The sequence below is a fragment of the Giraffa tippelskirchi genome, chromosome 11 (genome assembly GCF_054371585.1).
Source record: "Giraffa tippelskirchi isolate mGirTip1 chromosome 11, T2T-mGirTip1v1.2.pri, whole genome shotgun sequence".
In the NCBI taxonomy this organism is placed as follows: Eukaryota; Metazoa; Chordata; class Mammalia; order Artiodactyla; family Giraffidae; genus Giraffa; species Giraffa tippelskirchi.
In genome coordinates, this window is record NC_137285.1 from 94196594 (window position 1) to 94219615 (window position 23022).

The 23022-nt window shown below is 37.3% G+C and overlaps 1 protein-coding gene across 2 annotated transcripts in view; it reads left to right on the forward strand.

The window, feature by feature from the left end:
* The window catches only part of DDX10 (DEAD-box helicase 10), a 288484-nt gene that overhangs the window by 157573 nt on the left and 107889 nt on the right, over positions 1-23022 (forward strand). For both annotated transcript variants that reach the window (XM_081545393.1, XM_081545394.1), the window contains 2 exons: positions 2875-2994; positions 9267-9428. In XM_081545393.1, coding sequence (XP_081401519.1) covers positions 2875-2994; positions 9267-9428 — 282 coding nt within the window. The remainder of the gene's footprint in view (positions 1-2874; positions 2995-9266; positions 9429-23022) is intronic.

Sequence of the window (23022 nt, forward strand, 5' to 3'; positions counted from 1 at the left end):
GAGAAATGAAAGGCAAAGGAGAAAAGGAAAGATACATCCACCTGAATGCAGAGTTCCAAAGAATAGCATGGAGAGATAAGAAAGCCTTCCTCAGCGATCAATGCAAAAAAAGCTATACAGTAAAATGGGAAAGACTAGAGATTTCTTCAAGAAAATTAGAGATACCAAGGGAACATTTCATGCAGAGATAGGCACAATAAAGGACAGAAACAGTATGGACCTAAGAGCAGAAGATACTAAGAAGAGGTGGCAAGAATACACAGAAGAACTATACAAAAAAGATCTTCATGACCCAGATAACCATGATGGTGTGATCACTCACCTAGAGCCATACATCCTGGAATGCTAAGTCAAGTGGGCCTCAGGAAGCATCAGTATGAACAAAGCAGGTAGAGGTGATGGAATTCCTGGTGAGCTATTTCAAATCCTAAAAGATGATGCTGTGAAAGTACTGCATTCAATATGCCAGCAAATTCAGAAAACTCAGCAATGGCCACAGGACTGGATAAGGTCAATTTTCATTCCAATCCCAAAGAAAGACAATGCCAAAGAATGTTCAAACTACTGCACAGTTGCACTTGTCTCACACACTAGCAAACTAATGCTCAAAATTCATTTGATTCTTGGGACATAAACTGAGATAGCTGAAGGAGACCTACATACAACTTTTTAACTGAATATCCTTTACAAAATAAATAAACATGTGTTACCTGCTAAAATTAATATTCAAAAGAATGACATTGAACTAAAACTCTAAAAGTTGTATGTGAAATACTCCCATCAGTGGACACACAGAATGTATTTGTTCATCACGAATATATCACTAATGCAGTGATGTTTGCTACTCAGTTCGAACATCTGTTCCTCAAAAGGAAGGTTTCTCTGACTTCCTCTCCTTACTCTAGACTAGGTAGGGCAGGCACCCTATTAAAGAATTCATCCTTTATATTTTGTCTGAGCACTTAGTACATCTGTGATTAAATAATTTAAGTTTTTCCCCCCATTGATTCAGTTACGTTCCTTGAGGGTTGAGAATCCATCTGCCTCTTTCACTGCTAGAGCATTATGTACTATGATATCCTCTGTGTTGATAACAATGCATATTTGAATGAGTGAGGATTAATTCTAGAATATCAGACCAACACTGCAGCCTATTAGGAAAATGCATGTTTGTCTTCTCACCCATGTTGGCATTTCTGTTCCTTCTTTTAGTGACTTCCCTAAAACAAATGAACAATTTAACCTTTTAGTGTGTGGGGAGAGGAGGGGAGAACACAGATCCCTTTTAGAAACCATAATTAACATAAAATTGCAAAGATGTAAATACCCCTAAATTTTGCTGTTTAATTTCAGTGATATCATGGATTTCCCTAAATCTCTTGATATAGACCCACATTCACTCTGAGGTTTCACTCTGAAGGATTGATTTTTCTATTATTTTATTTTATTTTATTCTGACAGTTTTTGGTATCTTTGCTTTTTGACCATTTCTCTTGTTCTGTGACTGGCCTTTTGTGTTTTCTTACAAAAAGGTCAAACATACAGAAAGGTTGAGAAAGTGTACTTTGATACCAAAATATCCATCACTCATATTCTGCAATTATCTTTTTACCGTATTTCCTTTCTCATGTAGTCTTCTGTCAATCCATTCGTCATCCTTTTTTCATTTAATCCATTTTTGAGTACGTTGCCAATATCATTGTACTTTTTTCTATATACTTCAGGTTGCCTGGCTTAACTAAAGTTCAGTATTGTTTACAGTATTCTTTTTTGAGGTAGAAATTTATATATAATGAAACACACCAATTTTAAGTGTAACATTTGATGAATTTTGACAGGTGTATACACAAACTCCCATTAAGCGGTAGAACAGAAAAGTTTGCTCCTGTTTCTCCAGAAAGTTTGCTCCTGTTTCTCCTCATTATTTTTTTTGTGCTTTTATTTAAGCAATTAAAGCTTAACTCCTGTTTAATTATTTTTATGTTATTATTATCCCCTCAGCTTTGCACTGTTTGGTAGGCATTCTCTCTATCATAAGTTGAAGGTTGATGACAAAGTATCCGCCAACCTAGGATTGTTAAGAATCAGCCTAGTGATAAAACTAAGAAGATCTAGTAGGAGTTAGGAACATAATCTCCAGCCTGGTGGTTGTGTTGGTGGTGTTCTTTGATAAGTGTTTGCAGGGTAAAGGGGGTGTGGGAGTAATGACTGCGTGGAAGGAAGTCTTGTTAGTGCTCTGTGTTCACATGGTACTAAGGGGCAATTTATTTTGGTTGACAGAATTCCTATTCATGAAGTCTTACTTTTGAGTAAGAAGTAAGACTTTTCACCTTTGAACACATTTCACCTTTGTGCAGTAAGAGCATTTCACTTTTGAACACAACTTACCTATCATAGGACGTTTTCCAGTATTCATATAGTGAATTACTGTAATGGAAGGAAGTAAAAAACAATGTATTAGAGTCATTTTGCTTTCCAGGGAAACATTTTTCTAGTCTAAAAATTTTAAGTTTTTTCTTGGAAGTTATAGCTGTTTTTTAAATGTGTTGTTTTTAGCTGAAAGATAGCTTGCTTTCCCTTATGTGTCTCTTTATAACATTATCATGTAATTTCTAATGCTTCAGCATTATCGGGATAGCACAGTTTAGTAACAGTAGAAATTTAAGATTATTTATTTCTAACACTCATATTGAAATTTAAACTCCTTTAGCGCTGATAATTTTACTTCTGGACAGCAACTTTGGTGCTTCTCATTAGCTAATGAGCAATAAATACATTCAAGTTTGGAAAGTGTATTGCCAGTGTTAAATTGTTAATATAAGACAGCTATTTGACTAATCATCTGTGCTTTTTTTTTGGTATATTCTGACACAGAAGAAAGAACCTTCTAAATCCAGTGTGAAGAAAAAAGTGACCAAGATTGCAGAAGCAAAAAAAGTAATGAAGAGAAATTTTAAAGTAAATAAGAAAATAACATTTACCGATGAAGGAGAGGTAAGATTCTATAGATGCTTCATTTCTGAGGTACTTTTCAAGTATTAGAAAGTTTGATTCTGCTGCTGACATGCCATTTTTAATAAGAAAATTTAATGTTTCTCAAGACCTCTCAGGCAACTCCTTTCATTGTTTCTGTAGGTATTTGGTCAACTCTACCTGTGTAGGCGAGAATGCCTTTGTGACAGTAAGCTGGGCTACTTCTTAATGATTAACAACAGAGCTTGTTTTCTTTTTTTTTAATCAGAGTATAGTTGGTTTAAAATGCTGTGTGTGTTAGTTTCTGCTGTATAGCAAAGTGAATCAGCCATACATATATATATATATATGTATATATATATAGATATATACCCTCTTCCTGGGATTTCCTTCCCACTTAGGTCATCACAGAGCATTGAGTAGAGTTCCCTGTGCTATACAATCAGTTCTCATGAGTTATCTATTTTATACATAGTAGTGTAGCAGCAGCAGCAGCAGTGTATATATGGTGCTTCTTAGGTGGCTCAGTGGTAAAGAATCCACCTGGCAATGCAGGAGATGCAGATTTGATTCCTGGGTGGGGAAGATCCCTGGAGGAGGAAATGACAACCCACTCCAGTATTCTTGCCTGAAAAGTCCCATGGACAGTGGAGCCTGGAGGGCTACAGTCCTTGGGTTCGCAGAGTCCAGAGTCGAACACGACTAAGCGACTGAGTGCTACCAGGCACCAGTGCATAGATACCAGCCCCACCTCCCAGTCCGTCCCAGTCCCTCACTCCACTGGCATCCATATGTTTGTTCTCTGTCTTTCTGTTTCACAAATAAGTTCATCTATACCATTTTTCTATATGGTTCATATATGCCATGTATATTCCACATATATGTGTTAATGAATAATATTTGAACCATGGTTCAGAAGGAAGGGGTCCTATGTATACTTATGGCAAATTCATATCGATGTCTGACAGAAACTATCAAAATATTGTAAAGTAATTATCCTCCTATTAAAAATGAAATTAAATAAGTAAACTTATTTACTCTAATTTACTCTTAATTGCTCTACAGAATTTTGCTGTTTTCTGTCAGACATAACAAGCATCAGCCATAGGTACACCCATGTCCCTTACCTCGCGAACCTCCCTCCCCATCACACTCGTCTAGATTTTGTGACAGAGCCCCTGTTTGAGGTCCCTGAGTCATACAACAAATCCCCATTGGCTATCTGTTTTACATATGGTATTCTGAATTTCCATGTTACTCTCTCCATACATCTCACCCTCTCTCTCCTCCCCTCCTCTCATCTCCATAAGTCTGTTCTCTATGTCTGTTTCTCCATTGCTGCCCTGCAGATAAATTCATCTTTCTAGATTCCATATATATGCATCAGCATATGATACTTGTTTTCTCTTTCTGACTTACTTCACTCTGTATAATAGGCTCTAGGTTCATCTATCTCGTTAGAACTGACTCAAATGTGTTCTTTTTTATGGCTGAGTAGTATTCCATTGTATATATGTAGCACAGCTTTATCCATTCATCTATTGATGGACATCTAGGTTGCTTTAGTGTTCTAGCTATTGTAAATAGTGCTGCATTGAACATTGGGCTACATGTGTCCTTTTCAATTTTGGTTTCCTCAGATTATATGCCTAGTAGTGGGATTGCTGGGTCATATGGTGGTTTTATTCCTAGTTTTTTAAGGAATCATCATACCATTTTCCATAGTGGCTGTATCAATTTACATTCCCACCAGCAATGCAAGAGGGTTCCCTTTTCTCCACAGCCTCTCCAGCATTTATTGTTTGTAAACTCTTTAATGATGGCCATTCTGACTGGTGTGAGGTGGTTATCTCATTGTTGTTTAGATTTGCATTTCTCTAATAATGAGCACTGTTGAGCATCTTTTCAAGTGTTTGTTAGCCATCTATATGTCTTCTTTGGAGAAATGTCTGTTTAGGTCCTTTTCCCACTTTTTGATTGGGTTGTTTGTTTTTTTGGTATTGAGTTGCATGAGCTGCTTGTATATTTTGGAAATTAATCCTTTGTCAGTTGTTTCCTTTGCTATTATTTTCTCCCATTCTGAGGGTTGTCTTTTTGCCTTGCTTATAGTTTCCTTTGCTATGCAAAAGCTTTTAAGTTTAATTAGGTTCCACTTCTTTATTTTTGTTTTTATTTCCATTACTCTAGGAGGGGGATCATAGGGGATCTTGCTTTGATTTATGTCATCAGGTATGCTACTTGTTTTCCTCTAAGAGTTTTATAGTTTCTGGTCTTACATTTAGGTCTTTAATCCATTTCAAGTTTATCTTTATGTATGGCATTAGGAAGTGTTCTAATTTCATTTTTTTATACATAGCTTATTTCCCAGCACCACTTATTGAAGAGGCTGTCTTTGCCCAATTGTATATTCTTACCTCTTTTGTCAGAAAAAAAAGGTACCTATAGGTGCGTGCATTTGTCTCTGGGCTCTCTATCTTGTTCCATTGATCTATATTTCTGTTTTTGTGCCACTACCATACTGTCTTGATGGCTGTAGCTTTGTAGTATAATCTGAAGTCAGGAAGACTGATTCTTCCAGTTCCATTCTTCTTTCTCAAGACTGCTTTTGCTATTTGGGGTCTTTTGTGTTCCATATGAATTGTGAAAATTTTTGTTCTAGTTCTCTGAAAAATGCCATTGGTAATTTGATAGGGATCACATTGAATCTGTAGATTGCATTTGGTACTGTAGTCATTTTCACAATATTGGTTCTTCCTACCCAGGAACATGGAATATCTTGCCATCTGTTTATGTCATCTTTGATTTCTTTCATTAATCTCTTATAATTTTCCATATACAGTTATTTTGTTTCCTTAGGTAGGTTTATTCCTAGATATTTTATTCTTTTTGTTGCATTGGTGAATGGGATTGACTTCTTTATTTCTCTTTCTGATTTTTCATTGTTAGTATATGGGAATGTAAATGATTTCTGTGTACTGACCTTGTAGCCTGTGACTTTGCTGAATTCACTGATTAGCTCTAGTAATTTTCTGATAGTTTCTTCTGGGTTTTCTATGTATAGTATCATGTCATCTGCAAAGACTGAGAATTTTACTTCTTCTTGTTGGATCTGGATTCCTTTTGCTTCTTTCTCTTCTCTAATTGCTGTACCTAGGACTTCTAAAACTATGTTGAATAGTAGTAATGAGAGTGCACACCCTTGTCTTGTTCCTGATCTTAGAGGGAAAGCTTTGTTTTTCACCACTGAGAGTAATGTTGTTTGTAGATTTTTTGATGATGGCCATTCTAACTGGTGTGACGTGATACTCATAGTTTTGATTTGCATTTCTCTAATAATTAGTGATGTTGAGCATCTTCTCATGTGTTTGTTGTCCACCTGTATGTCTTCTTTGAAGAAGTTTCTATTTAGGTCTTCTGCCCATTTTTTGATTGGGTTGTTTCAGGGTTGGTTCTGAACTTCCCAGATCCTGTTTTTATAGATAAGACTTTCTTGTCATGGGGTCCATCTCTCAAGATACTCTGTGGGAACATGCAGAAGGATAATAACACAACTACTCACCACAGCTTATTTTGCTTGACTATAGAAAGCCTCTGCTCTGCGATTCCTCAGTTTTAGATGCTGTTTTGGCATGTTTTTACTTACTGGCCTCTTGTGGGAAAAATTCTCTGCTTTAAAATAACCTCAGATGTCTGGTTTACATTTCAAAACTACCTGCTCTTAGTGTAAATACATCCCCATAGAGTAGGGAAGGGGTTACCTTGCAGATTGCCCATGAAAATCACTTATTATATAATAATCTTCATTTTTAAAGAGGAAACGTATTTAGAATATCAAGTGACTCACCTTAAGTAGTGATGCTAGAGTCAGTGGTCATAGTAGGATCTTCTGAATGTTGTCTCTGTTTCACTCTGACTGACCTATGAGTTTCCCTGTTCATTCTCATACAGCACTCAGCACCCCATGCCCACCATGTCATTTTCCTTGCCCTGTGTTTATTTTTTCTTCATACCACTTATTATGAGACTTTGCGTTCTATAATTATTCAGTGGTTTTCTATTTCTTCCCCTCTAGTGGGAATGAGGGAAGATATTTCCTCTCCAGTGGAATGAGAGAAGGTATTTCTATTCCACTGAGATGAAAAAAGTTACATGAGGGAAGGTATTTGTTGACTCTGCTTACTGCTCTGTCCTCTGCACTTAGAACCGTGCCTAACAAATAGTAAGCCCTCAGAAGAAGTGTATACTCTGGTAAAATAACAGAGCTTTTTATTCTAACTATAATGTATCACATGTCACATCAAATATTTTATCATTATTAATATCATTGCTGCCTGCACAATCCATATGCAGTGGTGTGCGTGTTTCCTTTTAATTCTGAATTTAGCAAAGATTTGGATGTTACTTTGGGGATGAGGTTTCGGTTTAGAAGGCCAAATTTACACTAATAATGTGGAGTAAAATGGTGTATAAATCGTATGAAAACTAACAAAGTTGAATGCAATTCAAATTTTGAAGTTGTTGTTGAAGTTGCAGAGGAAGCCTATCAAATTGAAATATATGAATCTCTGTGATCCAGAAAAGAGGTCAGCACTTGAGAAATAGTCTAAATCAGGAAATAGTTGTAGTATTGTATCATATGCTCACTGTAAGAGAGGATTAGTGCTTTTAGTGCATTGAGGTTCCTTACTGTGCTACTAATTTAACTGCAGAGATTATACCCATTAACTTCAGGTTGAATGTAAATCCTTAACTGTAAAATATTTCATTGTAAACGTATTGCTGACAGTAGCACTGTGTGGCTGTAAGCCACAGTGAAACTTCTGATCTAAAACCCTGAAAGAAATGCTACCATTTGTTCCACCCATAGGCTTCCCTGATGGCTCAGTAGTAAAGAATCTGCCTGCAATTCAGGAGACACAGGAGATTTGGGTTCGATCCCTGGGTTGGGAAGATCCCCTGGAGGAGGAAATGGCAACCCACTCCAGTATTCTTGCCTGGGAAATCCCATGGACACAGGATCCTGGCGGTCTACAGTCCATGGTGTTGCAAAGAGTTGGACACGACTAAGTACATGAGGAAGGAAAGGTTCCACTTAGAGAGGGAGGAATTTTTTCCACTCTGATAAAGGAGCGAGAGGTCAGAGCAGTGGATGGTGTTCTCAGCTGTCACGACTCACCTCTCTCACTGCTGCTTCCGTGCCTGCTGCTGTGCTGGTCATGCTTTTGGGACCCTTGCTTCAAGTTGTGACTCTAGGGTAGTCTCATCTTGAAGAATGAGATGATGGCAGGAGTGAGAGGAGCCATTAACACCTGTGATGTGTGTGCCTACAGCTTTCATTTTCCCGCTGTTTAATTAGCAGTCTTTCAGAAACTAGCAGTTAACTTCAACCCTCCTGGCAACCAGTTACGGGGTAAAATAAGAGAAATGCTCTTGTCTAAATTGTCTAGAATTTTACTCTGTTCGGCCTGGAACATGATTAAGTCAAACCTTATTTTTCAAGCAATGATACAGAGGTACAGAAATTAAGTAATTCATTCAGGGTTATGCACTGGGCTAGTGAAAAAGCCAAGGCGTTAAGCCATGCCTCCTGACTCTCAGATCAGTGCTCTGACTTCTTTGTTACCTTGTTCCTAACCATAAAATGTTTGTGTAAAATTGTGTAGATCTGAGCAGGCTTATGAAATCCAGACTAACTTTCTCCTTTACGCTTAGCTTAGTTATCTCAGTTTTTATGCTTGGTACCAGTTGATGTGTTTTATCAATTTTGAGCACCTGATGTATGCCAGATAATGTGTTGGGTTCTTGGGATACATGAATAAGACATATGACTACCCTCAAGGAGGTTAATGCTAGTAAGGAAAACAGGAAAGTAAAACAACCCAGTATGCTGAGAGGTGTTAGAGGAGGTACACCGAGGTGCCATGGCACTGGCAAGGCTGCACTCTGCTCAGCCTGGCTATTGCCCTGTGTAGATCATTTGGAGCTGAGTTGGTAGAGCGTTGCATTCTATGAATGCTGTAATGATGTTGAAGCAACTACCTTTATCGTCCAAATTATGTAATAAAAATTTCTTTTAATCCTGCTCTTAGTTGAGTTATGGCAGCATTACTTTATCCTGACTTTTCTGTGACTTGCTCACTTTTATTATAAAGCTTGTTTGAAAGTTTCAGAAGTATAGGTTGTAAGGCAGAAAGTATTATGTGCACCATTTCAAAATCATTCTGCAAATGCAAGTGGCATTCTGTTGATGTTCTTTGTCTCCTGCCTCATACTCACCTTTTTCGTCTCTGCAGTTGGTTCAGCAGTGGCCACAAGTGCAGAAATCTGTTTCCAAGGATACTGAGGAAGAGGATGATGCTGGTGGTATCAACTTAGATAAAGCTAAGGAAAGGCTTCAAGAAGAGGACAAGTTTGACAAAGAAGAATATAGGAAGAAAATTAAGGCAAAGCATCGGGTAAGCTTTCTATCTTGAATGAATGCTGAGTGAAATGTAATATGTCCTAAATGTATTTAAATGTTCATTAGATATTCTTTAATAACTGAGTTACTTTACTATTTTCTTTAGCACTTATTTTTCTGTGGCTATTTTGTTCTTTTATCTAGTCCTTTTTCCTTCTGCTGGTGGAGTCTTTGTATACTAACTGGTTTCTGAGAGTGTCACCTAAATCTGCTTTTGGTTGAGGTGACCCAAATTATAGTGATTTTTTTTTCAAATAAAGTTTTAATTTGGAGATAATTTTAGTTGTACACTTGTTAGAAATAGTACCAGGAGCTCCATTTCTATAACTTTGTCATTTCAAGAATACTTATAAATGAAACTGTAGTATGTAGCCTTTTAGGATTGAGTTCTGTCACCCAGCGTGAATCTGTAGATTCACCTAGTTCTGTGTGTAACCCCTTTCTTCCTGTTACTGAGGAGTGGTACATGGTGTGGATAAAGCACAGTGTGTTTCATGCTTCACCTATTTGACCAACATTAGTATTGTTTCCAGTTTGAACTTAAATCTTTCCATAAGCGATTACTTGGCAATAGATATAAGATTAAATTTACTAAATTAAGAAAAAAAATAAGGAAAGCTCGTGAGAAAGAGTGCTTCTATATAGGCATATGTCCTATTGGCCTTAAACTTGGCCTTAAACTACTATCCTTAAAACAGAAAGGGTTACTCTACTCTGGCCACTCATGATATTACTGTCCTTTTGCACTATTTAAAAGTGGACCTTTCACTCAATAAATGAGTCAATTAATGAACTAAAACAGATTTGCCTTTTTAAAGACGTTTCTGTAGTAGGCCCTTGAAACATGAATGGTCTCAGGGTAACACAGTATCACATGCAAGAATCACCACTATAATATTAAGTTCTGTATCAAAAATTTTCAAGTCATTGGATGTGGTCATTATTAACCATATCCTGAGGATGATTTTCATAGGTTTTGATGCCTATTTGACTTTGTTATTATTTAATGACCCAGTAAATTGTTTTTAATAGTATAGCAATTTGTACTTCTTTAAGGTTTGATACAGCTTCACAGTAGCATTTAATGAATAAGAAATTTAGTTCTTGAAGATGGCTTTCAGTGATGAAAATAAATGTCTAGGAAAAACGTTCCATAAATATGGAGAACAAATGAACCTAAAATATACTGGTTACAGTTTGGGGGTATAACTAAGCATTTCCTTCATTGCTGCTTTTAGCACAGTACTTTAAATAGAAATTTGGTGTTAAAAATTTGTTGCTAAAAATTTTAATAATGGTGAGTGTCAAGCAGCTTATAATGTTTCTGCTTATAGTCTTCTCAAAGTATTTATCCAACATAAGAACATTTTACCTTTATTTTTAAATTGTTCAGTTCAGTTCAGTCACTCAGTCATGTCTGACTCTTTGCGACCCAATGAATCGCAGCACGCCAGGCCTACCTGTCCATCACTAACTCCCTAAGTCCACCCAAACCCATGTCCATCGAGTTGGTGATGCCATCCAGCCATCTCATCCTCTGTCGTCCCCTTCTGCTCCTGCCCTCCTTCTTTCCCAGCATCAGGGTCTTTTCCAATGAGTCAGCTCTTCACGTCAGGTGGCCAAATTATTGGAGTTTCAGCTTCAACATCAGTCCTTCCAAAGAACACCCAGGACTGATCTCGTTTAGGATGGACTGGTTGGATCTCCTTGCAGTCCAAGAACTCTCAAGAGTCTTCTCCAACACCACAGAACAAAAGCATTCAATTCTTCGGTGCTCAGCTTTCTTTATAGTCCAACTCTCACATCCATACATGACCACTGGAAAAACCATAGCCTTGACTAGATGGACCTTTGTTGGCAAAGTAACGTCTCTGCTTTTTAATATGCTATCTAGGTTGGTCATAACTTTCCTTCCAAGGAGTAAGCATCTTTTAATTTCATGGCTGCAGTCACCATCTGTAGTGATTTTGGAGCCCAGAAAAATAAAGTCAGCCACTGTTTCCACTGTTTCCCCATCTATCTGCCATGAAGTGATGGGACCAGATGCCATGATCTTAGTTTTCTGAACGTTGAGCTTTAAGCCAACTTTTTCACTCTCCTCTTTCACATTCATCAGGAGGCTCTTTAGTTCTTCTTCACTTTCTGCCGTAAGGGTGGTGTCATCTGCATATCTGAGGTTATTGATATTTCTCCCAGCAATCTTGATTCCACCTTGTGCTTCCTCCAGCCCAGCGTTTCTCATGATGTACTCTGCATATAAGTTAAATAAGCAGGGTGACAATATACAGCCTTGACGTACTCCTTTTCCTATTTGGAACCAGTCTGTTGTTCCATGTCCAGTTCTAACTGTTGCTTCCTGACTTGCATACAGGTTTCTCAAGAGGCAGGTCAGATGGTCTGGTATTCCCATCTCTTTCAGAATTTTCCACAGTTTATTGTGATGCACGTAGTCAAAGGCTTTGGTATAGTCAGTGAAGCAGAAATAGATATTTTTCTGGTACTCTTGCTTTTCAATGATCCAGCGGATGTTGGCAATTTGATCTCTGGTTCCTCTGCCTTTTCTAAAACCAGCTTGAACATCTGGAAGTTCACGGTTCACGTATTGCTGAAGCCTGGCTTGGAGAATTTTGAGCATTACTTTACTAGCGTGTGAGATGAATGCAATTGTGCAGTAGTTTGAGCATTCTTTGGGATTGGAATGAAAACTGACCTTTTCCAGTCCTGTGGCCACTGCTGAGTTTTCCAGATTTGCTGGCATATTGAGTGCAGCACTTTCACAGCATCATCTTTTAGGATTTGAAATAGCTCAACTGGAATTCCATCACCTCCACTAGCTTTGTTCATAGTGATGCTTCCTAAGGCCCACTTGACTTCACATTCCAGGATGTCTGGCTCTAGGTGAGTGATCACACCATCGTGGGTCATAAAAACTTTTTTCTACAATTCTTCTATGTATTCTTGCCACCTCTTCTTAATATCTTCTGCTTCTGTTAGGTCCATACCATTTCTGTCCTTTATTGAGCCCATCTTTGCATGAAATGTTCCCTTGGTACCTCTGATTTTCTTGAAAAGATCTCTAGTCTTTCCCATTCTATTATTTTCCTCTATTTCTTTGCATTGATTGCTGAGGAAGGCTTTCTTATCTCGCCTTGCTCTTCTTTGGAACTCTGCATTCAGCTGCGAATATCTTTCCTTTTCTCCTTTGCTTTTCGCTTCCTGTCTTTTCACAGCTATTTGTAAGGCCTCTTCAGACAGCTATTTTGCTTTTTTGCATTTCTTTTTCTTGGGGATGGTCTTGATTCCTGTCTCCTGTACAATGTCATGAACCTCCATCAGATATTCTATCAAATCTAGTCCTTTAAATCTATTTCTCACTTCTACTGTATAGTCATAAGGGATTTGATTTAGGTCATACCTGAATGGTCTAGTGGTTTTTTCCACTTTGTTCAATTTCAGTCTGAATTTGGCAATAAGAAGTTCATGATCAGATCCACAGTCAGCTCCTGGTCTTGTTTTTGCTGACTGTGTAGAGCTTCTCCATCTTTGGCTACAAAGAATATAATCAATCTGATTTCGATGTTGATCGTATGGTGATGTCCATGTGTAGAGTCTTCTCTTGTGTTGTTGGAAGAAGGTGTTTGCTATGACCAGTGCGTTCTCTTTTTTTAAATTGTTTTAAAATTGTTTTAAATTGTAGTCAACAGTAAAAAGAAATACGGAGAATTTACATTAAGTAAAGGCTCCCCCCACCCCCATTTGCTTCTTCCCCTTTTCTTATTTTCCCTTTCATCCCTCTTTCCAATACGTGGAAGTTATTAGTGTATCTGGGTTGTGAAATATTGTTTCTGAAATATTTAGGAACTTAATTTCAAGCTACTGTTGTGTATTTATTACACAGTGTTTGTGTGCTAGGCTCTGCCTTGTACTGTGAAGATGGAATATATAATATACACGGTGTTGGGACTTCCTGGTGGTTGACTGGCTAAGACTCCACATTCCATATGCAGGGGACCTGGACTCGATCCTTGGTCAAGAAACTAGATCCCACATGTTACAACTAAAGAACCTGCATGCTGCAGTGAAGATCAAAGGTCCCAAGTGCTGCAACTAAGATCCAGAGCAGCCAAATAAGTAAATATTAATAAAAATAAAAAAATAAAATTCGTGGGTTCTATTCTCAGGAAGATTATAATTAAGTCATAGTTGACTTTGAACATTCAGTCACTACATAGAAATTTTCTGTGCTTCAATTTTTTTTTACATTAAAGTTTTTGAAATGAATATCTTTATGTTTTTTCCAAAGTCAAGATGATAAAGTTAATGTTGAGAAGTCTTGCTTCTGCTGATACCTGTCCTTTTTATTCTTGCCTCCACCTCAGAGGTAAATTTTTAGTAATTATTAATGTATCCTTATAGTTTATGCAAAGACTAGTAAATAGAAATGCATATTCTTATTTTCTCCCTTTGTTACATTCATACTATAGTATTCTACAATACCATAGATTGTTCTATACTTTTTCATTTGCACTTATTTTTGACTCTTTACATAATTTATTTTCTTCGCACCATTGTTAAAGCATAGCATATGACTTTAAAATTGTCACTGTGGCTGTCTCACAGCAAGGTTGAAGAGAGCAGTTCGGGGCCGATACGGTTGGGAGAGAAATCACAAGAACTTTACATGCTGCTGTTTTTGAACCAGTTCTCTGTAACTAAAAGAGGTATAAGTGTAAGTGTAAGTGTTAGTTGCTCAGTCGTGCCCGACTCTTTGCGACCCCATGGACTGCAGCCCACCAGGCTCCTCTGTCCACGTGATTTTCCAGGCAAGGATACTAGGGTAGGTTGCCATTTCCTTCTCCAGGAAAAGAGGTATAAGATCTTTTTAAAACAAGTTTGTTGTTTAAAGCAAAGTTTGTTGCTTTATATAAAATAAGTATATTCTGCACGAGGTGGCCCATGGCATACTTTCTATATTGGAGACTGGAAATATTATGCAGCCTAAAAAGAGCACAAAGAAGAAACCGAAGTAATCTTCCCTTTATTCAACTTATGGGAATGTGACCTGGCACAAACATGATTCGTTTCTTGGTATTTTCATTGGTAAAATTATTATTTAAACAAATTTAAGTATTTGTATATTAAATTTGTGAAACTTCATGTTTTTGAACACTTAGTTTATTGTAATAGCATACATAAGATACAGTATGCTTATTCTCTCAGTCATGTCCAACTCTTTGTGATCCCAGGACTGTAGCCCACCGGGCTCCTCTGTCCATCGGGATTCTCTAGGCAAGAATACTGGAGTGGGTAGCCACTTCTCCAGGGGATCTCCCCGACCCAAGGATCGAACCCAGGTCTCCTGCATTACAGGCGGATTCTTTACCACCTGAGCTACCAGGGAAGCCCATAAGATACAACACAGGTGCTCAAATCAATTATGTACCAATTGGCCATGGACTGGATTTCTACCTAGAATGCATATGTATTATTACTTTTTTAATGGCAGGTTTTAACATTTGGCATAATGTTTGGTGGAGAGAGAGTGTTGTGCTATAACAAGTTAGAATGCTTGCTTTGGAGTCCTAGCATTACCTAATCCATTTGGATCACCAGTCACCGGTTTGGATTGTACTTTCCTATTCTGAAAATTGAGGGAAACATAATAGGAGTTAATAACAAGTGATTAGAGAGATCCCCTGGCTCGGTGTGTATAGGTAAGATGTGAGAATAAAATGAAAATAAAACTCCATAAAATTTATAACATAATTCTGTATTTGATACATATTATGACATATAATATTTTGAAAAATGTGTCAATTTTAGAAACTTTTATGAGATTAAAAATCTTTCAGCATGTTTAAAATATTTCATGATTATATTTTTGGTTTAGAAGGGTAAGATAGTTAATATAATAAGTGAATTTAGTCTTAATGATTCTGTTTGAAATTAATTGTTTTTTCCTACTGTTTAAAATTAACAGCCTCACATGATAGCTTTGAAAATGCACTCCGTTTCTGTAATGTGGGTCTCAGCTGCTCATTTATTCCCACGTGTTATTCCTGTCGTTGACTCAGTTTTTCATCTGCCAAATTCTGAAAACTGTGTAATTTCTACTATGACTCAAGTATAAATGTCTTTGTCATAAAGATTTATAGCAAAAAGTAAATATAAAGGAAGAAATAAAGATGATACAGTTTATGGCCTCACTGGGAATGAAATTCAGCTGCCCCCTTGCTGGAACTTGGCCACTCACTCTGGGGACTCCTGGAGCCCTTGTGTAACTGCTTTGGGTCACCCAGTCAGCATCTTTATTTTTCTTTATGAGTCTTCATTTTAGCCGTTAAGCATCATTTTCTTCTGAGACCATTTGGGTCTTCTGCTTTCTCTAGTAGCTTATAAGTAGCTATACTTAATTAGGCGTGTTACTGTTTTCTTTGCCTCTTGAAGCTATTTATCAGAAGTAAAATTATAGCAAAATATATTTTTACATAGAAAACCATTAAGTTGTAAATACAAAAGCACTGCTTTTGCACAGAAACAATGTGTTTTCTGATAATTCGGTTAAAACTGTGAAAGATGGGCCATGAATCATATCACTGAAAGGTTTTTTACTTAAATGGAGTGAAAATCTGCTCTGTGGTGTGTCATCATTTTACTTCTGAAAGATAGCTTCTGTTTGCTGTGATAATGTCTGTTATAATAGCTGAGAGTGGAGAGAAGTGATTCATTATGAGGTTCTCTTTCATTTCTTTGAAATTTGCTTTGAGTGCTTTATCCATTTTGGATTGTGTATTTAGATGACATGTCAGAATGTCACTCTAAACTGTTTGCAGAGTTTTCTGGATTCTACTTAACTACTAGCATGAGTATTACTGTAACCTGCCAGGCTTCTCTGTCCATAGAATTCTCCAGGCAAGAGTACTGGAGTGTGTAGCCATTCCCTTCTCCAGGAAATCTTCCTGACCCAGAGATCGAACTCAGGTATCCTGCATTGCAGGCAGATTCTTTACCATCTGAGCCACCATGGAGGCTCGTTAGAAAGTTAAGAATTAAAGGGACTTCTTAGAAAATCTGTTTTGTTTATTGTTTTTTACACAGAATTGAATTGGCATGGAATCCAGGTGACTTAAACATAAATTTATGTAATCAAGAAGGAGGAAGGCTGTAATCAGGCATTGTAGGAATAGTAATAACAAGAACATTAAAGACAGTAACAAGTAGCAGTTTGTTAACTGGGCCCGGCACTAAGCATTTTTATATTACATGCTAACAATTAACTTATGATATAAATGAGTTAGACTATTTTACAGATGATAAAACTAAAACTTACAAGGGTCAAGTAATTTGTCCAAGGCCCCACAGCGTATAAAAGCTTGCAAATAGTAGCCTTGGGATTCTTACCAAGGTCTTTGTTTCTCTACACACTTTTTAACCATGTAGCTGCTACCTATTTCCTACCAATAGGCATTCTCTTACAACAGAGTAGCTCTGAGGCAATGAATCAGAAGGTAGAGGATGACAAGACGAGAGGAGGATTTTGAAGAAGGAATGATGAGTAATAGAAATTGTTCATATTTCCAGATCAAGGTCATTGGTCTCAAACAAATTTAGAAGAAAATAAGCATTGTGGTTAGTAGCTTAGTTTAGGACCACATACTAACATCATATCAGAAATGTCTTCATGGGGGGACATGTATCCAGTGCTTAATTCTCAAACTGACTTAATGAGTAATGAAGCTTATTTATAGGGGAGGAACAGAGATTCTCTTCTTGTACAACCATACCCTTCAGTTCCCTTCTTACCACCATCATGACCAGATTTATTATAAAAAAGGAACCAGCGTATTACTATCGAACCTTTCGCTGTCATTTAGAGATGTCTACCTGGAAGGTTTCTCTTCTATCTCATGATATTCACTTCATCATCTGGGTACTTGGGCCCTCTTTCATATCCAGCATCCAAAATGAGATAAATACTCAAGATTTTATAGTTTTTATCAACTTTGTGGCCAGTCTTTGACCTGTTTATTATCTCTATTTTTATTAAGTTCTTTGTTTTATGGATTTTTAAAACCTCACCATATACTGAGGTGGGGTGGTTGTAGATTGATGGTCAGTTTAGCTGGAGAGGTTGAGGAGCAGGGGCAGAGTTTGGTGGTAATGGAAGATCATTTCATAGACTACAGAGATGAGCAGTGGAAGCTTCCTATAGGAAGCGAAGCTGTGTCTGTTTTTCCCATCCTGGTATACCCAGAGCTCACGACAGAGCCTGGAACATAGTTGCTCAGGTAACATTTGAAGGAATTGATTAGTGATTCGGTGTTTCTGTGTAACTTTATTTTTCTCCCTGTCTTCATAGCCTTATTGTAGTTGTTATAGATTTAAATATGGAAGACCAATTTTTTATGTTGTTTGGATGAAACTCTGTAGAATAAGTAACAACAGATCAGAGAACCTTGCTGTGATCTTAGTTCTTGGGAGGGATTTAGACTCACTGGGGTTTTATTCTTGGAGGGAAGGAGGTATCTTCAGGCCAAAGATTATTGTATTGCAATAATTCTTTATTCACTTTTGTTGAGCCAGTTTTCTTCTCTGAAAAAGAAGTTCCTGTAATACAGTGAGGATCAATGTCCCCTCCTTCTTTATTTGACAACTGGGAACTCCATTCTTTACCATAACTGATTCAGTTGCCTGAGATTCATTCAAACAGATTATACACTTCCACCACCTCCTGAGAAACAGGGCTTTCCAAATCTACAGATTTCCAAGCACCATGGAATGAAAGTGGTTTAAATATATAGTCCTGGCTGCTATTGAAATTCATATTTCATGATACTTTCTTTTCTAGAAGCTGAGGACCTGTAGTTTGTGAGAAGCCAAAAGACATAGACATATAGTAATGTCTATAAAGGAATATTTTGTACCTTGAAATGTAATTTTTTGTGTTTTTTTGTTTCCTGGGAATTTGATTTTTATTATTGAATCTCATGATCTTCTTATCATTTGTAGCATGGCAGAATTAAAGGTAAAATTGTGCCTTCTTTTTGTTAGCATAAAATGCCTTTTGGTACAAATCCTAAAAATGAAATAGGAAAAGGAAGGATTTAAAGTATTTAAACCACATAAATATGTGTGTGTTTGGGGTGGGGGTGTTGAGGAACCTCAGTTACTGAATTTAATAAAATTCAATTATATTTTCCCCCTAGTCATTGTAATCCAACCTTTTATTTTTGTCTTGTCATTTATAGCATCTATGATTCATATACTCATCTTTTTTAAAAAAGAACTTTTTTTCCCTGTCTTAGCAAAAGAAAAATTTGTAGTTTTTTTCCTATATTCATTTCCCAAATTTTAGATTGTCATAATTCTACTTTCTGTTCTCTGTTTAAAGACGGATGTTTACTCTTGCCTCTTTTCAGGTAGAGTGCTAATATAGCTTTTTACAATAACAAAGAGAAGTTTTCTAATTTCCTTTTTGTGTCACCCAGTATTGAAAGTTTGTTCTTTTTATTATACTTGATTTTCATGTCCTGGTCATGTTCATTTCATATTTTAAAGGTTTTCAATATCCCTCTTCAACCTGAGACTTGTGGCAGAAATCTTAAAAGGAATAATTATTCTACTCACATGCTCATGTGATCTGTGATGGCCAATTTAAATTTTGAAATTTAAAAAATTCTTCATTGACTATAATGAATTAATACTGCAGTTCAGTGGAAATTTGTTAATATGTTTTTTCCTGCTGTGACTACAGACTAGATGGAAAACCCCAAAAGAGAGATTGTGTTTACTTGCTTAGAAAGAGTTTTTCTGATGTGACCATATCGAGGTTATTCTTTGGAACTTTGAAGTGCCATTTTCTGATGCTCTAGTGTGTTGGAAGAAGGCCAGTTACTGAATAATTACAACAGCAATTTATGTGACTGTTAAATGTGTTTAATTATCTGTTTCTCTGCACAGGAAGCAGGCAAAAATTAAATAATGTATTAGGTTGGCCAAAAAGTTCCTTCTGTTCTTAAGTGAGGTTTAAGGACACATTTTTCATTTTCACCAAGAACTTTATTGAACAACATAGTCACCATTTTGTTCCACTACCTTCTGCCATTTTTCACACAACTTCATAATTCTGTCTTCTCAAAACTTTTTATCTTTTTGAGCAAAGAACTGTTCTAGGTGCCTTTGCAGTCTTATAAGGAATTGAAATTTTTTCCATTAGGAGAATTTTGTACAGACTGAAATAAATGGAAGTCTGAGGGTACAGTGTCTGACGAATATGGCGAATAAATCGGAACTTCCCAAGCAAGCTGTATAAGTTTTTGCCTGGTCATCAGAGAAACATGTGGTCTGCATTATCCTGATGGAAGATTATGCATTTTGTGTTGACTAATTCCAGACACTTTTCATCAAGTGCTGCTTTCATTGGTCTAATTGGGAGCAGTACTTGTTGGAATTAACTGTTTGGTTTTCCAGAAGGAGCTCATAATAGAGGACTGCCTTCCAGTCCCACCATATACACAGCATCACCTTCTTGGGATGAGGACTGGCCTTTGGTGTGGTTGGTGGTGGTTCATTTCGTTTGCCCCATGATCTTTTTCGTTCCACGTGATTGTACAGTATCCACTTTTCATCAGCTGTCACAATTTGTTTTAAAAATGGAACCTTTTCATTATGTTAAAATAGAAGATCACATGTGGAAATACAGTCTAAAAGGTTTCTTTCATTTATGTGGAACCCAAACATCAAAGTGATTAACATAACCAAGCTGGTACAAATGATTTTCAGCACTTGGTTTGGATATTTTGAGTATGTCAGGTATCTCCCTTGTAATAATAATGTTGGTTTGATTTGATTGCTATCGACTTTAAGTGGTCTGCCCAACTGTGGATATTATCCAGCAAGAAATCTGTAGCACAAAACTTCACAAACTACTCTTGACACATTTGATCAGTCATAGCACCTTCTCTATACACTGTACAAATCTTCCTTTGCATTCCAGTTGCATTTTTATCTTTCTTAAAATGATGAAGAATCATATGCCAAAATATTGCTTGCTTTCTTCCATCTTCAGTATTAAAATGACTACACAAAAATTCACCAATTTTGGTAAGTTTTTTTTTTTTTTAATGCATGCTGGTATGACAGCTATCACAATGCAGTCTAACAAAATTGTTTCGAATGAAGTTAAAGACAACTAAGCACTACTTGAGCCATCTTATGGAAAAAAACGTTGGCTATTGACCAACCCAATACGTGAAATGCTATCAGGAAAAAAATGCTGTTAGAATTAAAGACCTATACAGTTATTGTTGTTTAGTTGCTAAGTTGCGTCCAGTTCTTTTGCAACCCCGTGACCTGTAGTCTGCCAGGCTCCTCTCTCCATGGGATTTCCCAGGCAAGAATACTGGAGTGGGTAGCCATTTCCTCCTTGAAGGGATCTTCCTAACCCAGGGATCAAACCTTTGTCTCCTCGTTGGCACGCGGGAGCTTTACCGCTGAGCCAGCAGGGAGGCCTGTCCACGCAGTCTGTGTGTGTGAGTCACTTAGTCGTGTCTAACTCTTTCTGATCCCATGGACTGTAGCTTTTCAGGCTCCTCTGTCCATGGGATTCTCCAGGCAAGAATACTAGAGTGGGTTGCTATTCCCTTCTCCAGGGGATCTTCTCAACCAGGGATTGAACCCAGGTCTCCCACATTGCATGCAGATTCTTTACCATCTGAGCCTCCAGGGAAGCCCATACAGTAGCAGACCATTGTTAATAATAAAAGGAAATGTATCATTTGGCTAAAGCATGTTGTTAAGATTAAAAACTATTCATCTCGTTTTTGTTGTTGTTCAGTCACTGTGTCCGACTCTTTGTGACCCCATATGTTGCAGCATCCCAGGCTTCTCTGTCCTTCACTATCTCCAGGTTTGCTCAAACTCATGTCCATTGAGTCATTGATGCTGTCCAGCCATCTCATCCTCTGTTGCCCTGTTCTCTTGCCCTCAGTCTTTCCCAGCATCAGAGTTTTTTCCAGTGAGTTGGCTCTTCACATCAGGTGGCCAAAATATTGGAGCTTCAGCAACAGTCCTTCCAATGAGTATTCAGGGTTGATTTCCTTTAGGATTGACTCTTTTGCTGTCCAAGGGACTCTCAAGAGTCTTTTCGAGCGCTTAGTTTGAAAATATCAGTTCTTTTGTGCTCAGTCTTCTTTATGGTCCAACTCTTAACATCCATACATGACTACTGGGAAACCTGTAGCTTTGACTGTACAGACTTTTGTTGGCAAAGTGACATCTCTGCTTTTTAATATGCTGTCTAGATTTGGCATAACTTTTCTTCCAAGGAGCAAGCGTCTTTGAATTTCATGGCTGCAGTCACCATCCACAGTGCTTTTGGAGCCCACGAAAATGAAGTCTGTCACTGCTTCCATTATTTCCTTTTCTATTTGCCATGAAGTTATGGGGTCGGATGCCCTGGTCGTTTTTTTGAATGTTGAATTTTAAACCAGCCTTTTCACTCACATAAAGAGACTCTTTAGTTCCTCTTCACTTTTCTGCCATTAGAGTGGTATCCTGTGCAATGCAGGAGATGTGGGTTTGATCCCTGAGTCGGGAAGATCCTCTGGAGGAGAGCATGGCAACCCACTCCAGTATTCTTGCCCAGAAAATCCCATTGACAGAAGAGCCTGGTGGGCTATGGTCCATGGGGTTGCAAAGACTGAGACACGACAGCAGCAACTGAGCAGTACTAATTCTCTCACTTACTAAGCTCTTTGACAATGAAAACATTGCGTTCTTAGTTTTGATTTCCTCATGTTTTCTTTTGACCTTGATCCTGGAATTTGCAAATAATCTTTAGAGTGTTTCTATGTGTAACTGCATGCTGTTTAAGTTTTACCTGCCCTTTTGGTTGTATGTTTTATTTGGAAGTCAAAGTAGTAGCCATTTTCTCCAAAACTAGTGTAAAAAAGAATAATAATCTCAGAAAAGAATAATTTAGCATCAAGATTTATTTCGTGGGTATGACACATGAACAGTTGCCATTTGAATTTGAATTTTTGTTAGTTTCACTTAGAATTTATCTTTGCTGCTGTGTGGTCTGAAGCTATGCAAACTCAATCTGTAAGTTCTGTGGGCTCTCCTCCTCTTTGCATTAATTAGATTTAACCCAGTTTGAAACTTTTTAATAAAAAGGAGTCTGTAAACCTAGATGGGGTGTATAGTGTGGATCGTAGCAATTTCCTGCCCTTCTCAATGCTGTGAGCAGCTGAGCAGCCTCAGGCCTGTGTCTCAAATATGTATTAGACTTGGTTCTTGAATCCGCAGAAGGCCGTATGTGAAGAATACTGCCAATGATAGATTGTCCGGACTGAAAAAACTTCAGTGGATTTTTAATGTAAGAGTGAATCATGATTGCAGTTTCATATTACTTCATGGAAAAATTATTTGCTGTTTGCTCACTGTTTACATTGATCTAGTAGTTGATTATATTTGAAATACATTTCTATATTGTTAGCTATGATTTTGGATTGAGACTAGGCTTTATATTGTTTTACCACTATTTTTTGAAGAGGAAAAGAGGAATTCTATTTAAAACATTTTTTTCA